This window comes from Sminthopsis crassicaudata, chromosome 1 (assembly GCF_048593235.1).
Source record: "Sminthopsis crassicaudata isolate SCR6 chromosome 1, ASM4859323v1, whole genome shotgun sequence".
Lineage (NCBI taxonomy): Eukaryota > Metazoa > Chordata > Mammalia > Dasyuromorphia > Dasyuridae > Sminthopsis > Sminthopsis crassicaudata.
Genome location: NC_133617.1, coordinates 646,291,586 through 646,312,323, shown reverse-complemented (window position 1 = coordinate 646,312,323; position 20,738 = coordinate 646,291,586). Strand labels below are relative to the sequence as shown.

Genomic DNA, 20,738 nt, shown 5'->3' with positions numbered 1-20,738 from the left:
TTAATTATTCTGATAATTTTTAAGTGTGTAATTTCCTTGGTGATTTTTTTCCCTGTATGACAAGTTTTTGTTTAATTTTGATTTTTTTTTTCTGTATAGCATGTTTTCGAAAATGCTTTTCCCCTTCATTTATTCAGCAGTAATTTTAAAGTCCTTCTATATGAAAACAATGTGCTAGATATTAGAAGTGATCAGAGATGATTAAGATGCTGTTTTGGCCCTGATAGAGCTTAGAGTAGAGAATATAAGACACATGAGCAAATACACAATGTCATATAACACTTGTACCACAAATTAGAAAATGAGAAGCTGAGACAGATATAAAACCTCTTACTTTGATCACAGTTGCCTCTTGGATATTACAAATTCTATGTCTCAGAGGCATCTCAAACTTAAGCTATTTTCCCTCTAAAACTTCTCTAGACTTCTCTATTTCTTTCAAAGGTATCATTATCCTTTATTCTCCCAGGTTGGTGACCTTGGCTTTACTCTTCTTCTCATGCACTCCATATACCCACTAAGTCACATATGGCATATATGAGAATTGCTATATATTACCATTTCTAATTATTTCTTGCTTCTAACTTGTTCTTTCCACTAACCCAGCTACCACCTTAGTTCTTACTTTCTTATCACCTCACTTAGATTATTGAAACATCTTCCTAAATGGACTACCTGTCTCTTAGGTCTCTTGCCATTCAAGTCCATCTTATAGATCTCTATCAAAATTTTTTCCTTAAGCATTGATCTGACTATGTGACTTTTGCCTTAAGGAACTTCTTATTATTTTTAAAATAAAATATAAACTCCTTTATTTAATTTTTAATTCCCTTCACAACCTGACCCCAGTTTTATCTCTCTAGTCTCTTTAGACATCACTTATTTTATTCAGTGATTCAGCCAAAATGGTCTTCTCTTTGTTTCTCGCACGTGCTAGCCTTGTCTTCGTACTTTTTCTTTTCTTTTCTTTTTTTTTTTTTTTTTTTTTTTTTTTTTTTGAGGCTGGGATTAAGTGACTTGCCCAGGGTCACACAGCTAGGAAGTGTTAAGTGTCTGAGACCAGATTTGAACTCGGGTCCTCCCGAATTCAGGGCTGGTGCTCTATCCACTGCGCTCTTCATACTTTTTCAATGGCCATCCCATGTTCTTTTGATACACTCCTTTCTTTTCTTCTCCTCTCCAACTTAAAGAAGCAGCACAGTCACCATATTCTTCAGAAAGTCCTCATACAATTCCTGGTGTCTGAAAAGTAAAAATAACTGGAGCAGAACTGAGAAATTTCTAGGTTTTACATTAGAAACCTCTGAGTAGCACTATATGAATATTAGATGTAAAATTAGTAGAGAGGAAAATATGAGATGTTTTTAGATAGAAGAAATTGAATGAACTAGTACCCTGAGATTTGATTTAGCAGACTGACTTGAATAAAAATACTAAGTTCTGGAATAAGGAGATGAAAAAAGTTTGAAGGGAAATTGAAATATATGTTGGAAATAAGTTTGAATGAGCTATAATAGTAATTATTTTGTATCTCAACCTCTAGATGTTTTACTTGGACAGACTAGTCTTAAAAGATTAGTAACTATTGTTCACATCATGAGAATTTAAAATTCAAATTCCTCTTATGACTTATATTATATTTACTTTTTTAAATAGTAGAGTTCATAAGGAATAGTGGATAGAGTTCAAATCTATGAGCCAAGGACATCCACTCTGACAGATATTGTGTGACCTCAGGCAAGGCATTCTTTGTCTCAGACAATTTCCTAGGATATTTCTCCTAAATCTTCATGAATGGAATTCCCACACCAAGAATTCCTGGACAAAAACCAAAAATTCTTCAGGTACTCTTGCATTTTTAAGTAGCTAAGTATTAGATTATCTCATATGCTTAAGTGTTGAACAATAATAAAAATAGTGTTCCCTTCAGAATTAAGAGATGTGGTTTCAAGTTCCACCTTGGATACTAGGTGTGTAACTATGTGCAAGTCATTTAATCTTAAGTTTTGGTTTATTTAACATTAAAATATGAATTATGTTACTTCAATTACCATCTTTCCAGATTGTTTTGACCTATTTGGTCTCTTACTAAATAAATAAATAGATGTGTGAAGCAATGAAAATATATAATAGTCATTCTTCAAAGTCAGTTTCTTACTTTCTGTAAATTTTCATTATAAATAACCATTTGATGCAAATCAGAGATTATTCCCTTGGTATAAAAGCCAGAGAATACTCTCTCTCTATAGTTAATGGAAGATAACAGGGTAATCATTTTGGCAGTGATCCTTTGATGTCATTATATGACCCAGCAAAAACAGATTATCTGTGACCCAGACAAAATAATTAAAAATTACTCAAACTTTAAAATAACAGATTTACTAATCTCCTTTCCAAAGTTAAAAAAGGTCTGTCTCCACATAATGCTGCCAGATGTTTCATTTTATCTGCATAGACTAATCTGAACCCCAGTTTTAAAGGATTACCTCTGATTATTTTAATGTTTAAATATTAAACAAGATTCAGGTTCCATACATTCTTATTAAAGCTTAGTAATAATTTTTTTACACATTTTCAAAGTAGTTTGAAAATCACATTATTATGTCCTACAAATGTATTATTAATCTTGTGTACTGGTAATTATTTCCACTTTGTTATTCTATTTACTTTTGAATTTTTTCTATACTTGGTATCATAGAACTAAAGCTGTGACAATTTGCTGATTCTGTTTAACTATTATTTACTACTTCTGATAATGTTTGATGGCTGTTTATCTTTGTAATTGGAACCCAACAATGATGTTCACAAAATGATTAATGCCATCAAGCTTTTTAAAAAAATTAAATGCCATTCTATATACTATACTGTCATCATGTGTCAATACTATTGAATGTCAATCTTGAAAATGTAGGATGGATTTAATAGCTATTTTCTCATTTGCTGAGGTAGGCAAGGAACAGTCTTAACAGCTTGGGGGGTTTGGTAGTCAGTGGCAGAGCAGCCTGATGATAACCTATCTAGCTTTTGATAGCTATCTAACTTTGTTTTCTTAGTTTTCAGGGCAAAGTGAAGTAGATGTAGTGTGCTATTAATTCTGTCTTTTTTGTTTTTTAATACTTTTTGAAGTGATTAAAAAACAATAAAGTGTTTAGTGGCTATTTTGTTAAAACCTAAATTTTTAGAGATAGATAAATTTTTAGCATTTTAATTTCATCTCATTTGGAAAGGCTCTCTTTGGGATTATTAAAGATGGTTTTATTTCTTCTTAACTCACTTCAGAAGAGAATCATCTATTTCTGTTAAGAGAAATAGTAGTTGATATCTAAAGAACTCAGTAAATATTTTCTTAAGAAAACATTAAAGATACTATCTTTTCACAAATGATTCAACATTGGCTTTGACTTTTCATAAGTGGGCTATATGGATTTTCATACATCTATACCACATATGCACATTATAAATCTTCCATAATTAAATTTGCCCAACTATGCCATAGAATTAAGGTGGTAAACTAGCAACATTCATTCAAAATAATCTTTATAAATTGTGTTGGGGATGTTGAATCCCATATTAGCCATGCAAATATGAAAATATATTTAATTATGTTAAATATAGTTTACCTGTGCTATTGTGAAGCAGTTCTATACAGTTCTTTCATCTAAAATTGTAAAAATATGGGACTAATAGATTGTGGAGTATTTTCATCAACTATGTTTTCTTTCTATATAAAGAAATTTTAATTACTTCCAAAAAAAGATGAAGTAGGGCTTTTTATTTTTTTGTGTATATCAAAGATCAGAATTTTCTGTTTTGTTCTTAAGTCTATTTAAATTTAAAATGCTATATAAAGTAATATGCAAAATAATTAAAATTTTTTCCATTAAATTGCCCTGTGAAAAATATAATGGTAAATATTTGTATTTTGAAGGTTTTTTAAAATAATATGTGTATTTGTAGATAAATTATAGCATAAAAACTTCACCACACTTTATGCTATAAAAGTCAGTAAAGGTTGAAATTTTTAAAATCTGTTTTAAAATATTTGTTTATTTATTTATTTATATACTATATATATATGTCATATATAATATAATCTATTAATAATTATTACATATTAAACATTTCTATAAACAGCCATATTTAAAATGCTTTTATTTGCTTTATGTGCTAAAAAATGTTTCTGATTATATGATAACTAACATATTGCACTTTAAGATATGCATAACACTATACATATGATACCTTATTTGAATCTCACAACAACCTCATGAAGCAAGTGTTCATATCTCCATTTTGCTGATCAGCAAATTGAGGCTCAGAGAGATTAAAGTCACATAGTATTGAATTTGAACCCAGATCTTCTTTATTCTACATCTAGCACTCTATCCATTGCACTATGTGTAGCTACCTGATTAACAAATACCTAGAATAATCAAATTCATTTATTTCATTTTAGTTTTAAAGATTTCTTGTAATAGGTTTAAAAAAAAAAACCTTAATGAATTGGATAAAAGCTTTTCTGTAAGAAAGCAAAAAAAAAAAAAAAAAAAGAAAGTTTTCCTTTTTAAGTTTTTTCAAATGCTGTTTTTTAAAAAAAGTGTTGAATGTGAAATATTTATTTAAGAGTGAAATGACTTTATTCTTGTCTGTCATTACAGACCTTTTATCAAAAAGGTTCACATATTTCCACTGCATGATGCAGAGGATACTGTGCTAGATTTGGAGTCTCAAAACTCATTAAATCCCAAATGTCCCACTTAGTACTAATCTTTGCCGAACAAACAACAAAGTTTTTAATGCTTCAATTTCTTCATCTGTAAGATGAATAGATTGGACTATACAATATGGAAGTCCTTCCAGCTCTTATTCTGTGTTGTAATGGTCCTCATCAATTAATAAACAAGTATTTATTTACTAAGTACCTGCTTTGAGACAGGCAGATATTTCATTATTAGTTATATGATTTTGAGGAGGCATTATCAGTTCTGTGCCATGAAAGCATACTAAGCCTTTTTGCTGTAAAAAAAAAAAAACCAAACCAAAACAACTTCCTGTTTACCACAAGAACATTTTTAATCAAAGGTTGAGATGTGTTGTAGTTTTTTTTTCCTTTGAAAAAAATTCTGAAAATAACATAATGTTAAATCTACATCCTAAACTTTATTTATCATTATTTTAACATCATCCTCTTCAGATCCCATTTTTTAAGATCAGAATCAGAAAAAAAGTACACAAGAAAGAAATTCATCATGGACAAAAGAAATAAGCCAATGTTATATATTTGATGTTTTCATGCTTAATTTCTGGAGGAAAAAAAACATTTTTTAAAAAGAAACCTTTTAATGGGCATTACTATATTTTTGTCTTTTTCATGTTTTCCTGGACTTTGCATAGTGTCTGGCACTTAGTAAGTGATATGTATTAAATTTATTAGGTACCTACAAAATTCCAGATGTTAGTTTAAGACACTGAGAAAACAAAGAGAAAATGAAACAATATTTATCCCCAAAGAAATTTAAAATGATAATGAAGAGGTGGAGTATAATTAGAAAAGTCCTACTATAAGAAATGACACCTTAACTTAGCAATAGAGGAGTTAGGGTTTTTAAGAAGTAAAAGAGAGTAAGGGAAGTATTTCAGGAATAAGGGACAACCTACATATTCAAAGACATGGAAACAGGCAGGTGAATGTTGTATATGGTGACCAATAAGAGGACCAACCTGTCCAGAACATGGAAAATATAAGAGATAATTTTTAAAATTTGAATTACTATTTTAATAGGAGGTTTTTATTTTTCAAAATACATGCAAAGATAGTTTTCAACATTGACCCTTGCAAAAACCTTGTGTTCCAATTTTTTTTTCTCTCTTGTTGCTTTCTCACTTCTTTAGATAGCAAGTAATCCAATATAGGTTAAACATGTGCAGTTCTTCTAAACATATTTCCACATTTATCATGCTGTACAAGAAAAATCTGATCAGAAGAGGGAGAAATGAAAAAAAAGCAAGCAAAAAATGACAACAAAAAAGGTGAAAATGCTACGTTGTGATCCATATTCAGTCCCCCAACCCTCTCTCTGAATGCAGATGGCTCTCTCCATCACAAGGTTATTGGAATTGGCCTGAATCAGTGCATTGTTGAAAAGAACCAAGTTCATCACATTTGATCATCACATAATCTTGTTGCTATGTACAATGTTGTCTTGGTTCTATTCAATTCATTTAACAACAGTTCATGTAAATCTTTCCAGGCCTTTCTGAAATCAACCTGGTGATCATTTTTTTAAAGAACAAGACTATTTCATAGCACACATATAATTTATTCAGCCATTCCCCAGCTGATGAGCATCCACTCAGTTTCAGTTTCTTGCCATTATAAAAATGGCTGCTACAAACATTTTTACACATGTGGGTTCTTTACTCTTTTTTAATGATCTCTCTGAGGTACAGACTCTAGAGAGACACTCTGGATCAAAGTCTGCACAATTTTATAGCCCCATTTGAGCATAGTTCCAAATTGCCCTCCAGAATGGTTGGATTAGTTCGTACCACCACCACCAATATATTAGTGTCCCAGTTTTCCCTCCAGTATTGATCATTATCTTCTCTTGTCAAGTTAGCCAAAATGAGAGATGTAAAGTGGTACCTCAGAGTTGTCTTAATTTGTATTTCTCTAATCAATGGTGATCTAGAGCATTTTTTTCATATAACTAGAAATGGATTTAATTTCTTCATCTGAAAACTGTTTATATCCTTTCACCATTTATCACATGGAGAATGGTTTATATTCTTATAAACTTGAGTCAATTCTCTATATATTTTAGAAATGAGGGCTTTATCAGAAACCTTGGATATAAAAATTTTCCCCTCAACTTTTTGCTTTCTCTACTAATCTTGTCAGCATAAGTTTTATTTGTATAAAACCTTTTTAATTTAAAATAATCAAAATTATCCATTTATAGTGTACTGTAGTTCTTTGGATATAAATTTCTTCCTTTTCCACATATCTGAAAGGAATACTATCTTTTGTTTTTCTAATTTGTTTATAGTTATTACTCTTTATGTCAAAATCATGAACCCATTTTGACCTTATCTTACTATAGGATGTTAGGTGTGGGTCACTGCCTAGTTTCTGCCATACTATTTTCCAATTTTCCGAGCAATTTTTATCAGATAGTGAATTTTTATCCCAGAAGCTGGAGTCTGGGCTTATTAAGTCCAAGATTATTATAGTCATTGACTATTGTGTCTTACGAACCTAACCGATTCCACTGATCCACTACTCTTATTTCTTAGCCAGTACCAAATCATTTCGATGACCACTGCTTTAGCATATAGTTTTAGGTCTGCTACAGGTAGGCTATTTTTGTTTGTATTTTTTTTTCCATTAATTCCCTTGAAATTCTTGACCTTTTGTTCTTCCAAATGAATTTTAGCAAGTTATTATTAAAATATGATAAATAGCTCATAGATGAAAAAAAAAACAGTATATGATACTCCAAATATGATATTAGGGGACAGTTTTTGTCCTCTCTTTATACTGTGAGCTCCAACTTTAAAGGTTTATATTTTCTTATTTTCTTTCAAAAATCATACTTCCTCATTCTCAGTCAGTAAACATTAAGTGCTAGCTCTGTGATAGGCATTGTGCTAGTAAGTACTGGGGTACCGAAAGAGGCAGAAGACAGCTCCTGCTATCAAAATATTCTTGGGGGAGACATAAGCAAACAAATATATACATATAGGATAAACAGCAAACAAAAGAGGGTAGGAACTAGAATTAGGAGCAATTAGGAAAGGCTTCTTGTGAAAGATAGGATTTTAGTTGAGACCTACAGGAAGCCTGGGAAGTCAGTAGGCAAATTTAGGAGGTAGAACATTTCAGGCATATGGAGTAGCCAGAGAAAATACCTAAACCAAGAGATGGAGTGTTTTGTTTGTGTAACAGCCAGGAAGGAGGCCAATATTCTGGGTCAAAGAATATATGGTGGGGAGTAAGATATAAGAAGGTAGAAGGGGACTAGTTGACAAATGTAAAGATGAAATCAGCAGCCCTTGGCAAGAGTTTGGACCTGCTTGGAGGAGATAAGAGATAGTGAGAAATTGAGAATAACACCTAGTAAACCCAAGGAACTGGGAGGATGGTATTACCTCTTATAATAATGAAAGATGGGCTTAGGGAGAATATTTAGGGGGGAAGATAATGAATCTGATTTTGGACATTTTGAGTTTAAAATGTCTACTTGACATTCAGTTTGAGATGTCTGGAAGGTCGTTGGAGATGTGAAATTTGAGATCAGCAGAGAGATTAAGGAAGTATGGATACATTTGAAAATCATCAACAGAGATAGTAAAATCCAGGGGAGCTGATGAGATCACCAATGAAGTAATTTAGAGAAAAGATTCATTTATTCATTGAAAATTTAGAATTAGTGAGCATAGTAGAGTTTGTGTTCAGTTTTTCACAGGCATAAACTTTGTAATTTAGTTTATCTTTCAGGGAAAAAATGAATTTCAGTGAAAATGCATTACATTTCTACAATTATAAGATCACATATAAAATAAAATATAAATACTGTAATAATATATTACATAATAGAAATAATATGTAAATGTATTTTATTCATTAACTATTAAATCTTGGTTCTTGATGTTGTTCAGTTTCTTATCTACCATGGATAGTAGTTTAGTTAAATTAAAAATATATCGCAGAAATTATTTTTTAAATCAGAAACTCAGAATCTAAGAGATCTAAAACTAATTCAGTGGTTATATGGTCCAAACCATACTTGACCAAGAATTTCTTCTGCAGTATCCCTGAAAGTAATTGTCCAACTTCTGCTTAAAGTCTTCTAGTGTTTAAGAACTCAACTGCTTGTCAAGAAAACTCATTCTACTTTTAACCAGCTTTAATTGTTATTAATAGTTTTCATCAGCTCCTAAATTGATATCTATAAAGTATATATCTGACTATATATGGCCAACCTTGCTCAATTACTTTCTATCACCTAGAACCACTCTATTTGGGATTTAAAGCACTTTACATTCTAGCTCCATTCTTTCTAGATAGATTTTATATTTCTTCTTCCTAAAGCACTATTGATTGTATTTCAGCGAGTCTGTCTTCTTGCTGTCTCCATATCTAGAATGTTCTTTTTCTTCACTTGCTGCCTCAAATCCTTAGCCTTCTTCAACACTAAGTTCAAGTACCTTCCTCTCACATAAAGCCTCTCATCTTCCCCATAATTATTTTATATTTATATTTAACTTTTATTCATTGATGTACTTACCCTTACCCAATTGAATATAAGTTTTTCGAGGACAGAAACAAATTAATTTTTGTTTTGATATTCTTTGTGACAGGAACAGTGCCTGAGATAGATACCTAATTAGTGCCTATTAGTTTGAGTTGAAATTCAAGTCTGTCTCTACAGTTTCTATTCTTTTTTTCCCCTAGTTTTACAATCTGTGACCAAGAAAACCACATTTAATTCCCTTTCTATAATACTTTTTTCAAATACTTGATGACAGTTATCATATTGCCTCTACATATTCTTTACTCCAGAGAAATGTGGAAGCAATTAAGCACCTATATTTTTTTTTAACTGATCTTTGTGCATTGTGTTTTACAATCCATTTACCATTGTATCTTTTCTAAAATTTGATGGCCAGAACTTAACATTGTACTTTCATTGTGACTTAGCCAAGGCACAATAGAGCAGAACAATTATTTCTCTCATTTTGGGTATTATCCTTGTCTTAATGTACTCTCACAATAGCATTAGCTTTATTTTTTTTTCATTTATTCCTCCAACAAACATGCATTAATTATGTACTGTGTGGTAGGTTCTGTCTTAGACACTGGGTATACAAAAAGTGAAAAGGCAGAAACAAACCCAACGTACTTAATTAATTGATAGTTAATTGGCAATATTTGATTTGAGCATTAGTTTCATGATCACAGACAAGTCACTTAATTTTGAAGAAAATTATCATTTCCTTCATCTATAAAATGGGTGTGATAAAACCTTTAGGGTCTGCTTCACATTATTATTAAGGCCAAATGAGATAATATTTTTAAAATATTTGGTAAATTTTAGCTATAATATTATTCTTATTTTGTTGTTATTACCATTTCATTCTAGTAGAAAGAAAGAGATATTCTGAAGGTGTCAAATTGTTCTTTTTAAAAAAATATAGCTTTTTATTTTCAAAATACATGCAAAGATGGTTTTCAAGTTTCACCCTTGCAAAATCTTGTGTTCCAAATTTTTCTCCCTCCTTTCCCCTCACCCCTTCCCCTAGATAACTAGGAATCCAATATAGTTAAACATGTGTAGTTCTTTTAAACATTTCCACATTTATCTTGCTGCACAGGAATAATGAGATCAAAAGAGAATAAAAATGAGAAAAAAAGTATAAGCAAACAGCAACAACAAAAGTGAAAATACTATGTTGTGATCTATATTTAATACTGGATGCAGATGGAGATTTCTCTCCATCACAAGTCTATTGGAATTGGCCTGAATCACCTCATTGTTGAAAAGAGCCAAGTCCTTCACAGTTGATTATCATATAATCTTGTTGCTATGTACCATGTTCTCTTGGTTCTATTTACTTTACTTAGCATCAGTTCATGTAAGTCTCTTTTTCTTCTCTTATTGTATTTCTAATACAATATTAAATAGTAATGAGATAATGGGTAACCTTGTTTCACCTCTGATTGTATTGAGAATGCTTCTAGTTTATCCCTATTACATAAGATATTTGCTGTTGGTTTTAAATAGATACCACTTATCATTTTAAGTAAAATTCCATTTATTTCTATGCTCCCTAGTGTTTTTAAGAGTAATAGATGTTGTAATTTGTCAAATGCTATATCTATTGATACAGCCATATGATTTCTGTTTGGTTACTGATAAAGTCAATTATGCTAATAGTTTTCCTAAATTAAACCAGCCCTGTATTCCTGGTATAAATACTACTTGGTCATTACTATATTATCCTGGTGAGAAGTCTCTTTAATCTCTTTGATAATATTTTATTTAAGATTTTTGCATCATATATTATTCTTTTAAAAATATTCTAGAGGCTTACTGTATAGAAGAATAAACTAGCCTCTTTTTGTAATTAAATAATAATATTAGGATGTAAGCTCATCTTCTGGAGACTCACTGAAAATATCTAGGACAATTTCAGCAGCAGACAGGTTAAAAAGAATAATGTATATTTTCCATTAAGTTTTTATTTTCTTCCAATAAGTCTTTATATTTTTTTAAAAAATTTTTCTACTTAGTTTACTATTATAAATATTTATTATAGCATCCTTCTTTTAAAAGTTCTTAAATTTTTATAGATCAAAGTTATGATGATCATCCATAGTTTTTTTTTATATAACGATGTTCTGATCCCATTTTAGTTTACTTGCTGAATTTCTAAGGTTATTTAGGGATTTATATTTGGAGTTCTAAGATTTTCTATCTATTCAAACATAAAGGACAGTGAGCTCTTGCCTTATACTTCTAGCTACCTGATTGCATCATTCTAGGTAACCAACAGAAGCTAAATTGTTTGCACCCAATGAAAGCTTGCAAAATTTTGTTATGTAATATGTATTGACCAGTAAATCTGGACTCCTTAAATTTATTATTAGAATTTGCTGTAGCAATAATTCAATCCTAAATTTTTTTCTTAAATTCCTCTATTTTTATAAACAAATCTTTATGACTTAGAAATTTATTCAGTCCTTTTTTGTGGACATATTGATTGAGTTCATGTGGATGTTTCTCATGAAGTACCTTTTCATTATTTTCTTGAAATTTAATTGTTTTATGTGCCATTTAGAAAGAAACTATTTTTCCCTTCTCTTGGGGAGAGAAGTTTTTTCTGTAGCTGCTATGGAATGATGATCCCTGAATTTGTTAATTATCATCTATTTTACCAAGCTAAAAGTATATCTTGGTTAAAAGTAGTATCATGTATGTATTGTTCTAAATGTGTTCATCCCATTGATCTTTGTCTTCAGGATACCTATACTTGAGACATTAAGTCTTGTTTGGAGAAGACTAGGGTGTTTTCTAATGTCACTTTCATCTATTGATTTAATTTGGTTCTAGATTTAAATTCAAAGCCTTTAGTTTCTGTTCTTATTTGGTAAAAATTCAGAATTTTATACTTAATTGACTTCAAATAAACATTTTGCAGTTGATCTATGTAATTCATATGATTAATGTTTTATTACTGTTTCCTCTTTGATTTAAAGGCTATTATATATGCTTCTGTTTGAGAATAATGATAATGAATTCAAATATATCAGAATCATACCATATTTATAATGTCTTCCTGACAAAAAAATACCACATTTGTCAATTATTGATACTTTTGAGTTGGTGGTATGTTTAAAATGGAAGAGTTTTCTATATGAATATCAAATGTTACAATGTTTTTACTGCTTGGATCTGTTTTGTATATTTTCATTATGATACTAAATGTTCCACTCAGTCAAAGGCTTGTTATAAAAAAGATAGTTAATAATGTAATAATAAAGATAACCCTTATGCTATGTTATGACACTTTTGACTCTAAATGTCTTGTCATTAAATCAATAGATGAATTGTTCTTCATTGCCAGGAACTTTAGCATGACTTTTTTTTGTTTCTAACCAGTAATTTTTGCTGATTTTTTGAAGATAGTCTATGAATACTTTGTATTAAATACATAAAAAAGTTATTATCCCACATTTGCAGGGGTCACTTTTGATAATAAATATGGAATATGCCCTTTCTTGAGAAAGATGGGATCTGATTTGTTATAGAGAGGAACCTGGTAAACTATTTTGCTATTAATTAGTGTGCCATTCTGAACTATTTGAGGCAGTTATTTTGGATCTTATCTGGCCTTGCCATTTTGCTAGGGGGTTGTCACTTTGCTAAATGTAACTTTTTTGTTGTTTAATATATTAATATTATGCACATTTTGTTTCTCATTTGATCTAACGTGCATTTTATTTGTATTGGATTTTTTGTGATTCTGTGTGGGATAAGAATTTTCTACATTCTCCCTCAGAGCCAATTTCTCACCTCTGATTACTTTTCAAATCTCTATTTTTTTAATTGATGAAGAATTGTTTGCTGTGTTCCTTTGATTCCTATAACTATAATATTGTGTTCTCTTGCTTTCAAACACTGATTATGGTAATGGAGAATTTTTAATATGCATTTTTTTCAACTTTCTTTCCATATGTTCCTTTTTTTTGTTTGTTTTAAATTCCATATTTTGTTTTCCATTAGTTATACAGCTAGACATTGATGCAACTTGATATCTTTTTGCTTATCTTCATCAGCACTCAAATCTTTTCTATTATGGTCGAATTTTATGTCTATTCTTGGTAGTATTCCTGGGTAGTTTTACCAAATTTGTTCTTTTGATTTATACTGCTGCAACTGAAACATGTACCATTATATATAAGTCCTAAGATTACTCTCATTACCTTCCCCTCATCCTTTTTTGGGTCAAATACCGAGAGAAAAGGCATTCATAATGATTATAGCAAATATCAGCTTTGTAAAAATTACTCTGTCGTGGGGGCAACTAGGTGGTGCAGTGGATAGAGCACTAACTCTGAAGTCTGGAGGAGCTGAGTTAAATCTAGTCTCAGACATTTAACACTTCCTAGATGTATAACCTTGGGCAAGTCATTTAATCCCAATTGCCTCAGAGGGAAAAAAAGAATTACTCTGTTTTGGTGTAATAATAGGTTTGCTTATTGGATTTATTGTCAAGCTCAAAAAAATGCTTTTCACAATTCCAGTGTAAGTATGCTCATCTCCTTTCCAAAACCATTTGAGATATTGGTGCTATTTTCATCATCTATTTCTTTATTAAGTATATTTTATCCATAAAGATTTTCAGCAGATCAGATTTTAGTAGAACCATCTTTTCCATCTCTTATTTTATACAGTTTTCCTATTTTGTCTTGGGATAAAGTCTTGTTTCTTTCTTTTTAAAAATGATTTCTCTGTGTTTCAGGAGGGGCCCTAACTGACTCACTCTATGTACTTCACCTCTTCACCAGCTACCTTATTCCTTTATGAAGCACCATTCCTTTCTTCAACCCCCATCCTCTATTTTCAGTTTTCTTTTATGTGCTATTTTCCCATGTTTGAATAAAAACCCTTGGATGGCAAGAACTATCTTGGTTGCTTTTATTTATATGCCCAGCATTAAGCCCAATTCTTAGCCTGTAGTGATCACTTAAGTACTACATTGTTGTATGACTTAGAACTGAGGGTACTAGGGCCAAAAACAAAATATCATGTAACTGGTGAAATCTGTTCCTCTTCCTCTCATATCTTCATACCAATTCATATATACTTGTGATCTGCCTTGCTTTATTAGTTAGAACCATCTGCACTGAAACCTTTTCAACAGATATTTCTGATTTATTCCAGTGTATCTAGCCTAGTAACATAAAGGAACACTACTTGATTCAGTGGTCTCTTTTGCCAAAGTTGCTTTAACACAGTGATTTTGAGTAGGGGCAGCCTGCTGTCCTGACCCATTTATTTATTTATTAGATAATTAGATTAGATTAATAGGATCAATTATGTCATACCAGTCAAAATACTAATCCAATTGGTTGCATTGTCAGAGCTTAATCGGCCAATATTTCAGGGTCCTTTCTAGGTACAGCTATTGTAGCAGGCTTGGTCTAGACAGAATCCCCAGTTGCACATCATCCTGATTGTCATTCCCTTACTTTCCCATTGCCTCTCACCTAACTCCCAGCATAGGCTTTGAAGAGGTTGTTGTTATCATTATCATCATCATTGTTTGTGTAACCCTTACCTGGACTCTGGTGAAAGTTCTGATGAGCCAAAGATTGAAGCAGGTTAAAGAAAAGCCCCTCTATTTAGTGATCCATAGGTTAAATTAATTGTTTTGGAATAACCAAGAATTGATATAAAATAATCTATGTAGCAAGCACTCAGTTTCCAGGAGAATAAACTAAGTTCCACATTTATGAAGACCAGCAACAGGAAACCTCATTGATTATTTATATGCCACACACAGGCAGGCAGCTGCAACCTTTGTTTAGCACATATGATCCTTTGCATGCCATAAGCCAAATACAGGTCTGAGAGCTGTTGTATACCTTCCTATCAGGAATAGCAGCATTACTCTTTTACCTGTCTCTCTATAACAGTTCTTTTTCCTTAACCTACTTGAACCTCCCCCTCTTTTAGTTTAATTTGAAATTTAATATGTATTAAGTGCTTATGTAGTGTTCTAGGCCCTGCCAAAAACAAAATATCCCATATCTTCAAGGAACTTTACCAGGGAGGGAAGTAAATACAACATAAATATTAATTAATTTGGGAGAAGAGGAAGAAGTAAGAGAGCCACTATAATCTTAGAGCTACCTTTGAAGGGAAATCTCTGAAGCACTTGGACTTCCAAAAAATTCCAGTGAAGAGAGCAAGCATTATGGACTTGAAGTCATGGAAGTAGCTTACTCTATACAGGGAAGAGTAAATATAATAATTTGGCAGGAAGGCCCCAATACCTCCTTTAGATACTATCCTATCCATCTTCTTACCTAGAAGAGTCTGCACTGCTTAACTTCCTAACTTTGTTCTTTTCCTTTCTCAGTCCTTTGAAGTGGAAGGAGTGGAAATTCAGATATAAATGCTCTTTCAGAAATCATCTTGTCATTTGAAACAGCTCTCCTGGTATATAGAGTTATAGAGTGTAATGGAAGGAACTTGAATGACTTGGATTTGAGTAGTTATTTGGCCTTAGGCCAAAATGCTCCATCTTTCTTCATTTTAATTACTTAATCTATAAAAGGTCAAAAATTTTATTTAAAAAAGTTGAAATTTAACATTCTTGGCTTCATTCTGAGTTCAAATCTTGGTCCTTCAGTTTAAGCCACTTGGCTATAGATATATTGCTTGTTGTATGTGACATTCAGTCTCCCATCCATATAGACAAACTACACCTCCATGCCTGGAATACCTTCTTTTCTCACCTACATGTTATGGAACTGCTAATTACCTTTATTGCCCAGCTTAAGTACCATATTTTATCAAGAACCATTCTCCCAATTGCTAGTAGTTATTTCAAATTACTTTGTATTTGTTTATCTACGTTAAGTGCCATATTGCCCTCCTCCCCCAATAGAATTTAAGCTCTGTAAGAACAAGAGCTTGTTTCATTGCTTTGTATACCAAGTATCTAGTTTGTACCTGATATATAGCAGCCACTCCTTAACGTATTTATTGAATTCAGTTGAGCTTCTCTGAATATTAGTTTATCTGTAAAATGGAGATGATAAGTTTTCATAACCTATCTTATTAAGTAGGTAATGCTTTGAGGAGTAAGTTTTTGTAAATTAATATGCTACAAAACTTTATTTCTTAACTCCAAATTTCCAAATCTGATTTGTATTTCTTAGTTCCTTTTGTTCAATATTTGACATTTTTGACAATAGTCTTTTTATATCCTATTCTTCTTTTACTTCACAAGCATACCATCCTTTTGATTCTTCTCTAGTTTGTCTACCATTTCTCCTTTATCTCCCTCATTGACTCTTCTTATCCTTTACTTTTAGACATTCCCCCAAAATTTGTCCTTGTCCCTCATTTCTTCTCTAAATTCTCCACTTTAAATATTTCATCCACTCTTAGAGTTTCATTTATCAATTGATTGATTGATTAGTTAACACTTAAGACTATGCTTAATCTCACTCCTTATCTATACACATACTTTTGGAACTGCCTTCTTTATTTCATGAACCTTAGCCTGTCTCCAAAGAAGTGATTATCTTCTCCCCCAAAGTAACTTTTCCTCTTGATTTTCCTATTAACATGAATGAGTCACATTCTTTTAGTGGCTTTATGGTCATTATTAACTTCCTCCCTTTCCTTTATATTTGTCTTTAAGTAAGTAAGTAAGTAAAGTAAAGTAAAGCAAAGCAAAGCAAAGTAAGTAAGTAAATTAAGTAAATGTCTTTAAGTAAGACATTTAAGTCTTACTTAATGTGTCACCTAAATGTCCCTTACCAGTTCTCTGCTTTTCCTTGTTTATAGTTGAATGAAAAATAATGCCATATTCTCTTAGTTAACTATGCCTATGGGAACCTTAGCTACTTTTATTACCAGGCTACAACTATGATGTTCAACTATTGACATAATTGTGTACAAGTACAATAAAATCTCAGTTATATGGAACCTTCAAGGCGTGATGTTTTGTAGAGCTCAATTTCCCAGATAACCAATGGTGTCCTTTTAAGCAATCGATTTTTTTGGGGGGATGAAAACCTTTATTAAAAATCATATATTTGTTTGCCTTTTAAAGTAAATATAATTAGATATTTCCATAAACACTAGAGGTAACCATTATGAATATTTTATGTTATTTTATTAGATTGTGACCTTGAGAGTCAAGGACTTTTTTGCCTTTTTTTTTGTATCTTAGTACAACGCCTTGCACATAATAGCCAATAAATGTTTATTGATTGACTTACTGACTGACATTTTTTATTGATATACTTTTTTATAGTCTTCAGATACCTTTACAGCTTATTTAGATAGATATAGGAACTTTATTCCTCCATCAAAGTGATTTTTCCTAAAGGATAGATTCAACTATTTTACTTCCCTACTGAATAAATGAGTGGCTCCCTATTATTTCCTCCAGGATCAAATTAAAAAACTCTTCATAACCTAGCTATATTTTATTTCCTGCACAATATATCCAGTGATCCAGGCCCACTGGATGTTCTACAAACAAAATGTTCCCACCATCTTGATCTCAAGGAATTCTAGGTATCTCTGTACCATACTTTGAGAACTGCTAAACAAAACTTTTTTTTCCTCAGAAAAAATTAAAAACTTTATATTGGGGAATCATCAAAATTCATAGAAATAGCTAATTGAATGATTCAGTCAAATTGTAAATATTAAAATAGTTGTTTTCCACATTGCAGTCTGTAATATTCTCTTGTGACATGAACTGGCATAGAATTAAACAAACAAACATTATTCCAAACTACAAGCCTTAAGTTTCATCTTCCTTTCTTAAATATTTTATTTGAATTCAAAACACTTTATCCCTTTAGTCCAAAATTTGGCATATATTCCAGTACCCTGGAATATAAACTCTTTAAGAGCAGGAATGTCCTTCTTTGTATCCCTATACTAAACATAGTGCTTAACATATAGTATGTACTTAATACTTATTTACTGACAGGCTTAAGAGAAATCAAATGATTTATCCCGGGGGTTCACAATGATAGTGGTAAAGCTGAAATTAGAATGTTGATCTCCTGATGCTAAGTATGAAGCTATTTCTTTAACAATACATTGATTCAACACTGGAGGGAATGTGGAAAATTTGGGATATTAAAGCAGTTTGTGGAGTTGGTTGCTAGTCCAGCCATTTTGGAAAGCATTTTAGAACTATGCCCAAAAAGATGATAAAACTGCATACCCGGTGACCCAGAAATATCACTATTAGGATTGTATCCCAAAGAGCTCAAGAAAAGAAAAAAGGATAACTCTTTTTATGGTGGCAAAGAATTGGTAATTAAAGGAAGGCCCATCATTTAGGGAATGGCTGAACAATTGCTGTGGTATATGATTGTGATGAAACATACTATTGTTCTATAAGAAGGCAGAACATTTTCAGAAAAACTTGGGAAGGTAGATTCAAAGTAAAGTGAGCAAAACCAGAAGAACATTGTAGAAAATAATAGCAATATTGTAAGGATAGTCAACTGTGAAAAATTTAGCTAGTCTGATTAAGATAGTGATCCAAGATAATTCCAATAAAAAATGTCATCTACTTCCAGAGAGGTGATAAATTCTAATTTCTACAGATTGAAACATACTTTAAAATTTTTCCTTACTTTTATTTTATTTTGTTTCGTTTTGTTTTGTTTTTTTTGACAACATGGCTAATATTTTTTCCATGACTCAGTCTCTGTAATCCACATCAAATTGCTTGCCTTCTCCAGGGGTGGTGTGACAGACAAGAGGGAAAGAATTTAGGACTAAATATTTTTTTAAATGATTGTTAAAATATTTAATAAAATTTAATAAAATATTAAAATATTTAATAAAATTATCAAAATTTTAAAATACAAATTAAATACAAATTAAAATTTAAGTACATTGATTCTCCCTTGGTGTGTGCTGATATGTTTTGCTGTATGTATTTATTTATGAAATGCTGTATTTATTTATTTATAAAAAGTTAAGTATCTTTAGTACTTTTTTCAGTTAATCACAATTTATTTATTAGTAGGCTTACCTATTTATAATATAAAGAACTTCTGAATGCTAAAGGTCCTTTTTATTAATACTAATGGAAAGAGATAAGAGAGAGGATTGATCTTGAAACTACAAAGAACTTGACTTTTATGTTGTGACCTCATGTATCATTGCTGATTTTGTTTTATTCTGCAACTTGACTAGAGAGGCCATTTCATATCCATTCCCAAATATAATAGTTGTAAAAGTATTCCCATTGTAAAATAAGTAAAAAAGTTATATTTTAAATACATTACTTTACCATTTTAAAAGAATGTTATTATTGCCAGAATGTTTAAATGTAATTATTATAGAGTATCTAGTTATAAAGAATGTAGTAAGAGAAATATATTTTGGTAAGACAAAGAAGATTGAGGTAGCAATTAATGACATAAGTAATTCTTTAAGCCATAAAAGTTACAATAAAAGATGATATTTTATTTAAATATTTTAAAATTACATTTTATCATAGTTCATCTGTATAATTACATACCTGTTGTGTACAGATTGCATATCTAGAACCTAATATCTATTTACTCCTAGAGAAAATTTATTTCAAATGTTGATAGCACAGGAAAAAATTTATTATAATCTTTTGATAATAAGTTTTAGATAGGAGTAAGATATATTCTATATGAAGATTGATTGTCATGTTTATCAGTGTTATTTAACTATGAGATTGACCAATGATTGAATAAATATCTGAGGTATTTTTTGTTTCATTTTATTGTTAAAATTTTTACTGTTAACTATCTCTTTATGATTTTGTTTATAATAGTTTCTCTTTTAAAATGCAGTTATGTTTTTCAAATTATAGTTATTTTCTGCAGAAAGTATATTTTATTATATTTTAAAAATACTTTTCAGGGAAGAAATTTGTTAAGAGATTACTTATGTTTTTACAATGTAAAACTTAAAATGTCTTATACATAAATATTTTATTGTAATAATATTACATTGATTCTATTCTTACATAAACCACATTGAATAGATTGCATTTCAAAAATCTATAGTATCTGGATTTAATTGGTTTCAGTTTATGGAATTATTTTATTTTATTTTTTATCTGGAATTTTTAAGGCATTGAAAACAGTACAAATAGAGAATAAAAAAGATTTTGAAAACTTTGAATACTTTCTAATTTTACTTTTCAAAATTTCTTATAGGATACAACATCTATTGAAAAGATGTCAAATTGTTGTGAAGAAATGTGAGTATAAAAGTTTCGATCTTTAAAAATTTAAAAGATTAGCAGTTTGAAAGTATGCACGTGGAGATAGAAATGACAGCTTTTTCTTGTTGCCCTGCCTGAGGTCTGAGCTAGAAAAGCTTATCTCTAGCCCTCCAGTTGTGATATTTTTAATACAGAGTAAATACAGATGATTTTCATTCTTTATCTAACCAAAGTAAGCTAAATTATTTTGT

General features: G+C 30.7%; 1 protein-coding gene across 1 annotated transcript in view; it reads left to right on the top strand.

The window, feature by feature from the left end:
- Nucleotides 1–20,738, top strand: part of ZDHHC21 (zDHHC palmitoyltransferase 21) — a 62,044-nt gene that overhangs the window by 40,182 nt on the left and 1,124 nt on the right. The window contains exon 10 of the mRNA XM_074282923.1: nucleotides 20,480–20,523. Within this exon, the coding sequence (XP_074139024.1) occupies nucleotides 20,480–20,523 (44 nt within the window). The remainder of the gene's footprint in view (nucleotides 1–20,479; nucleotides 20,524–20,738) is intronic.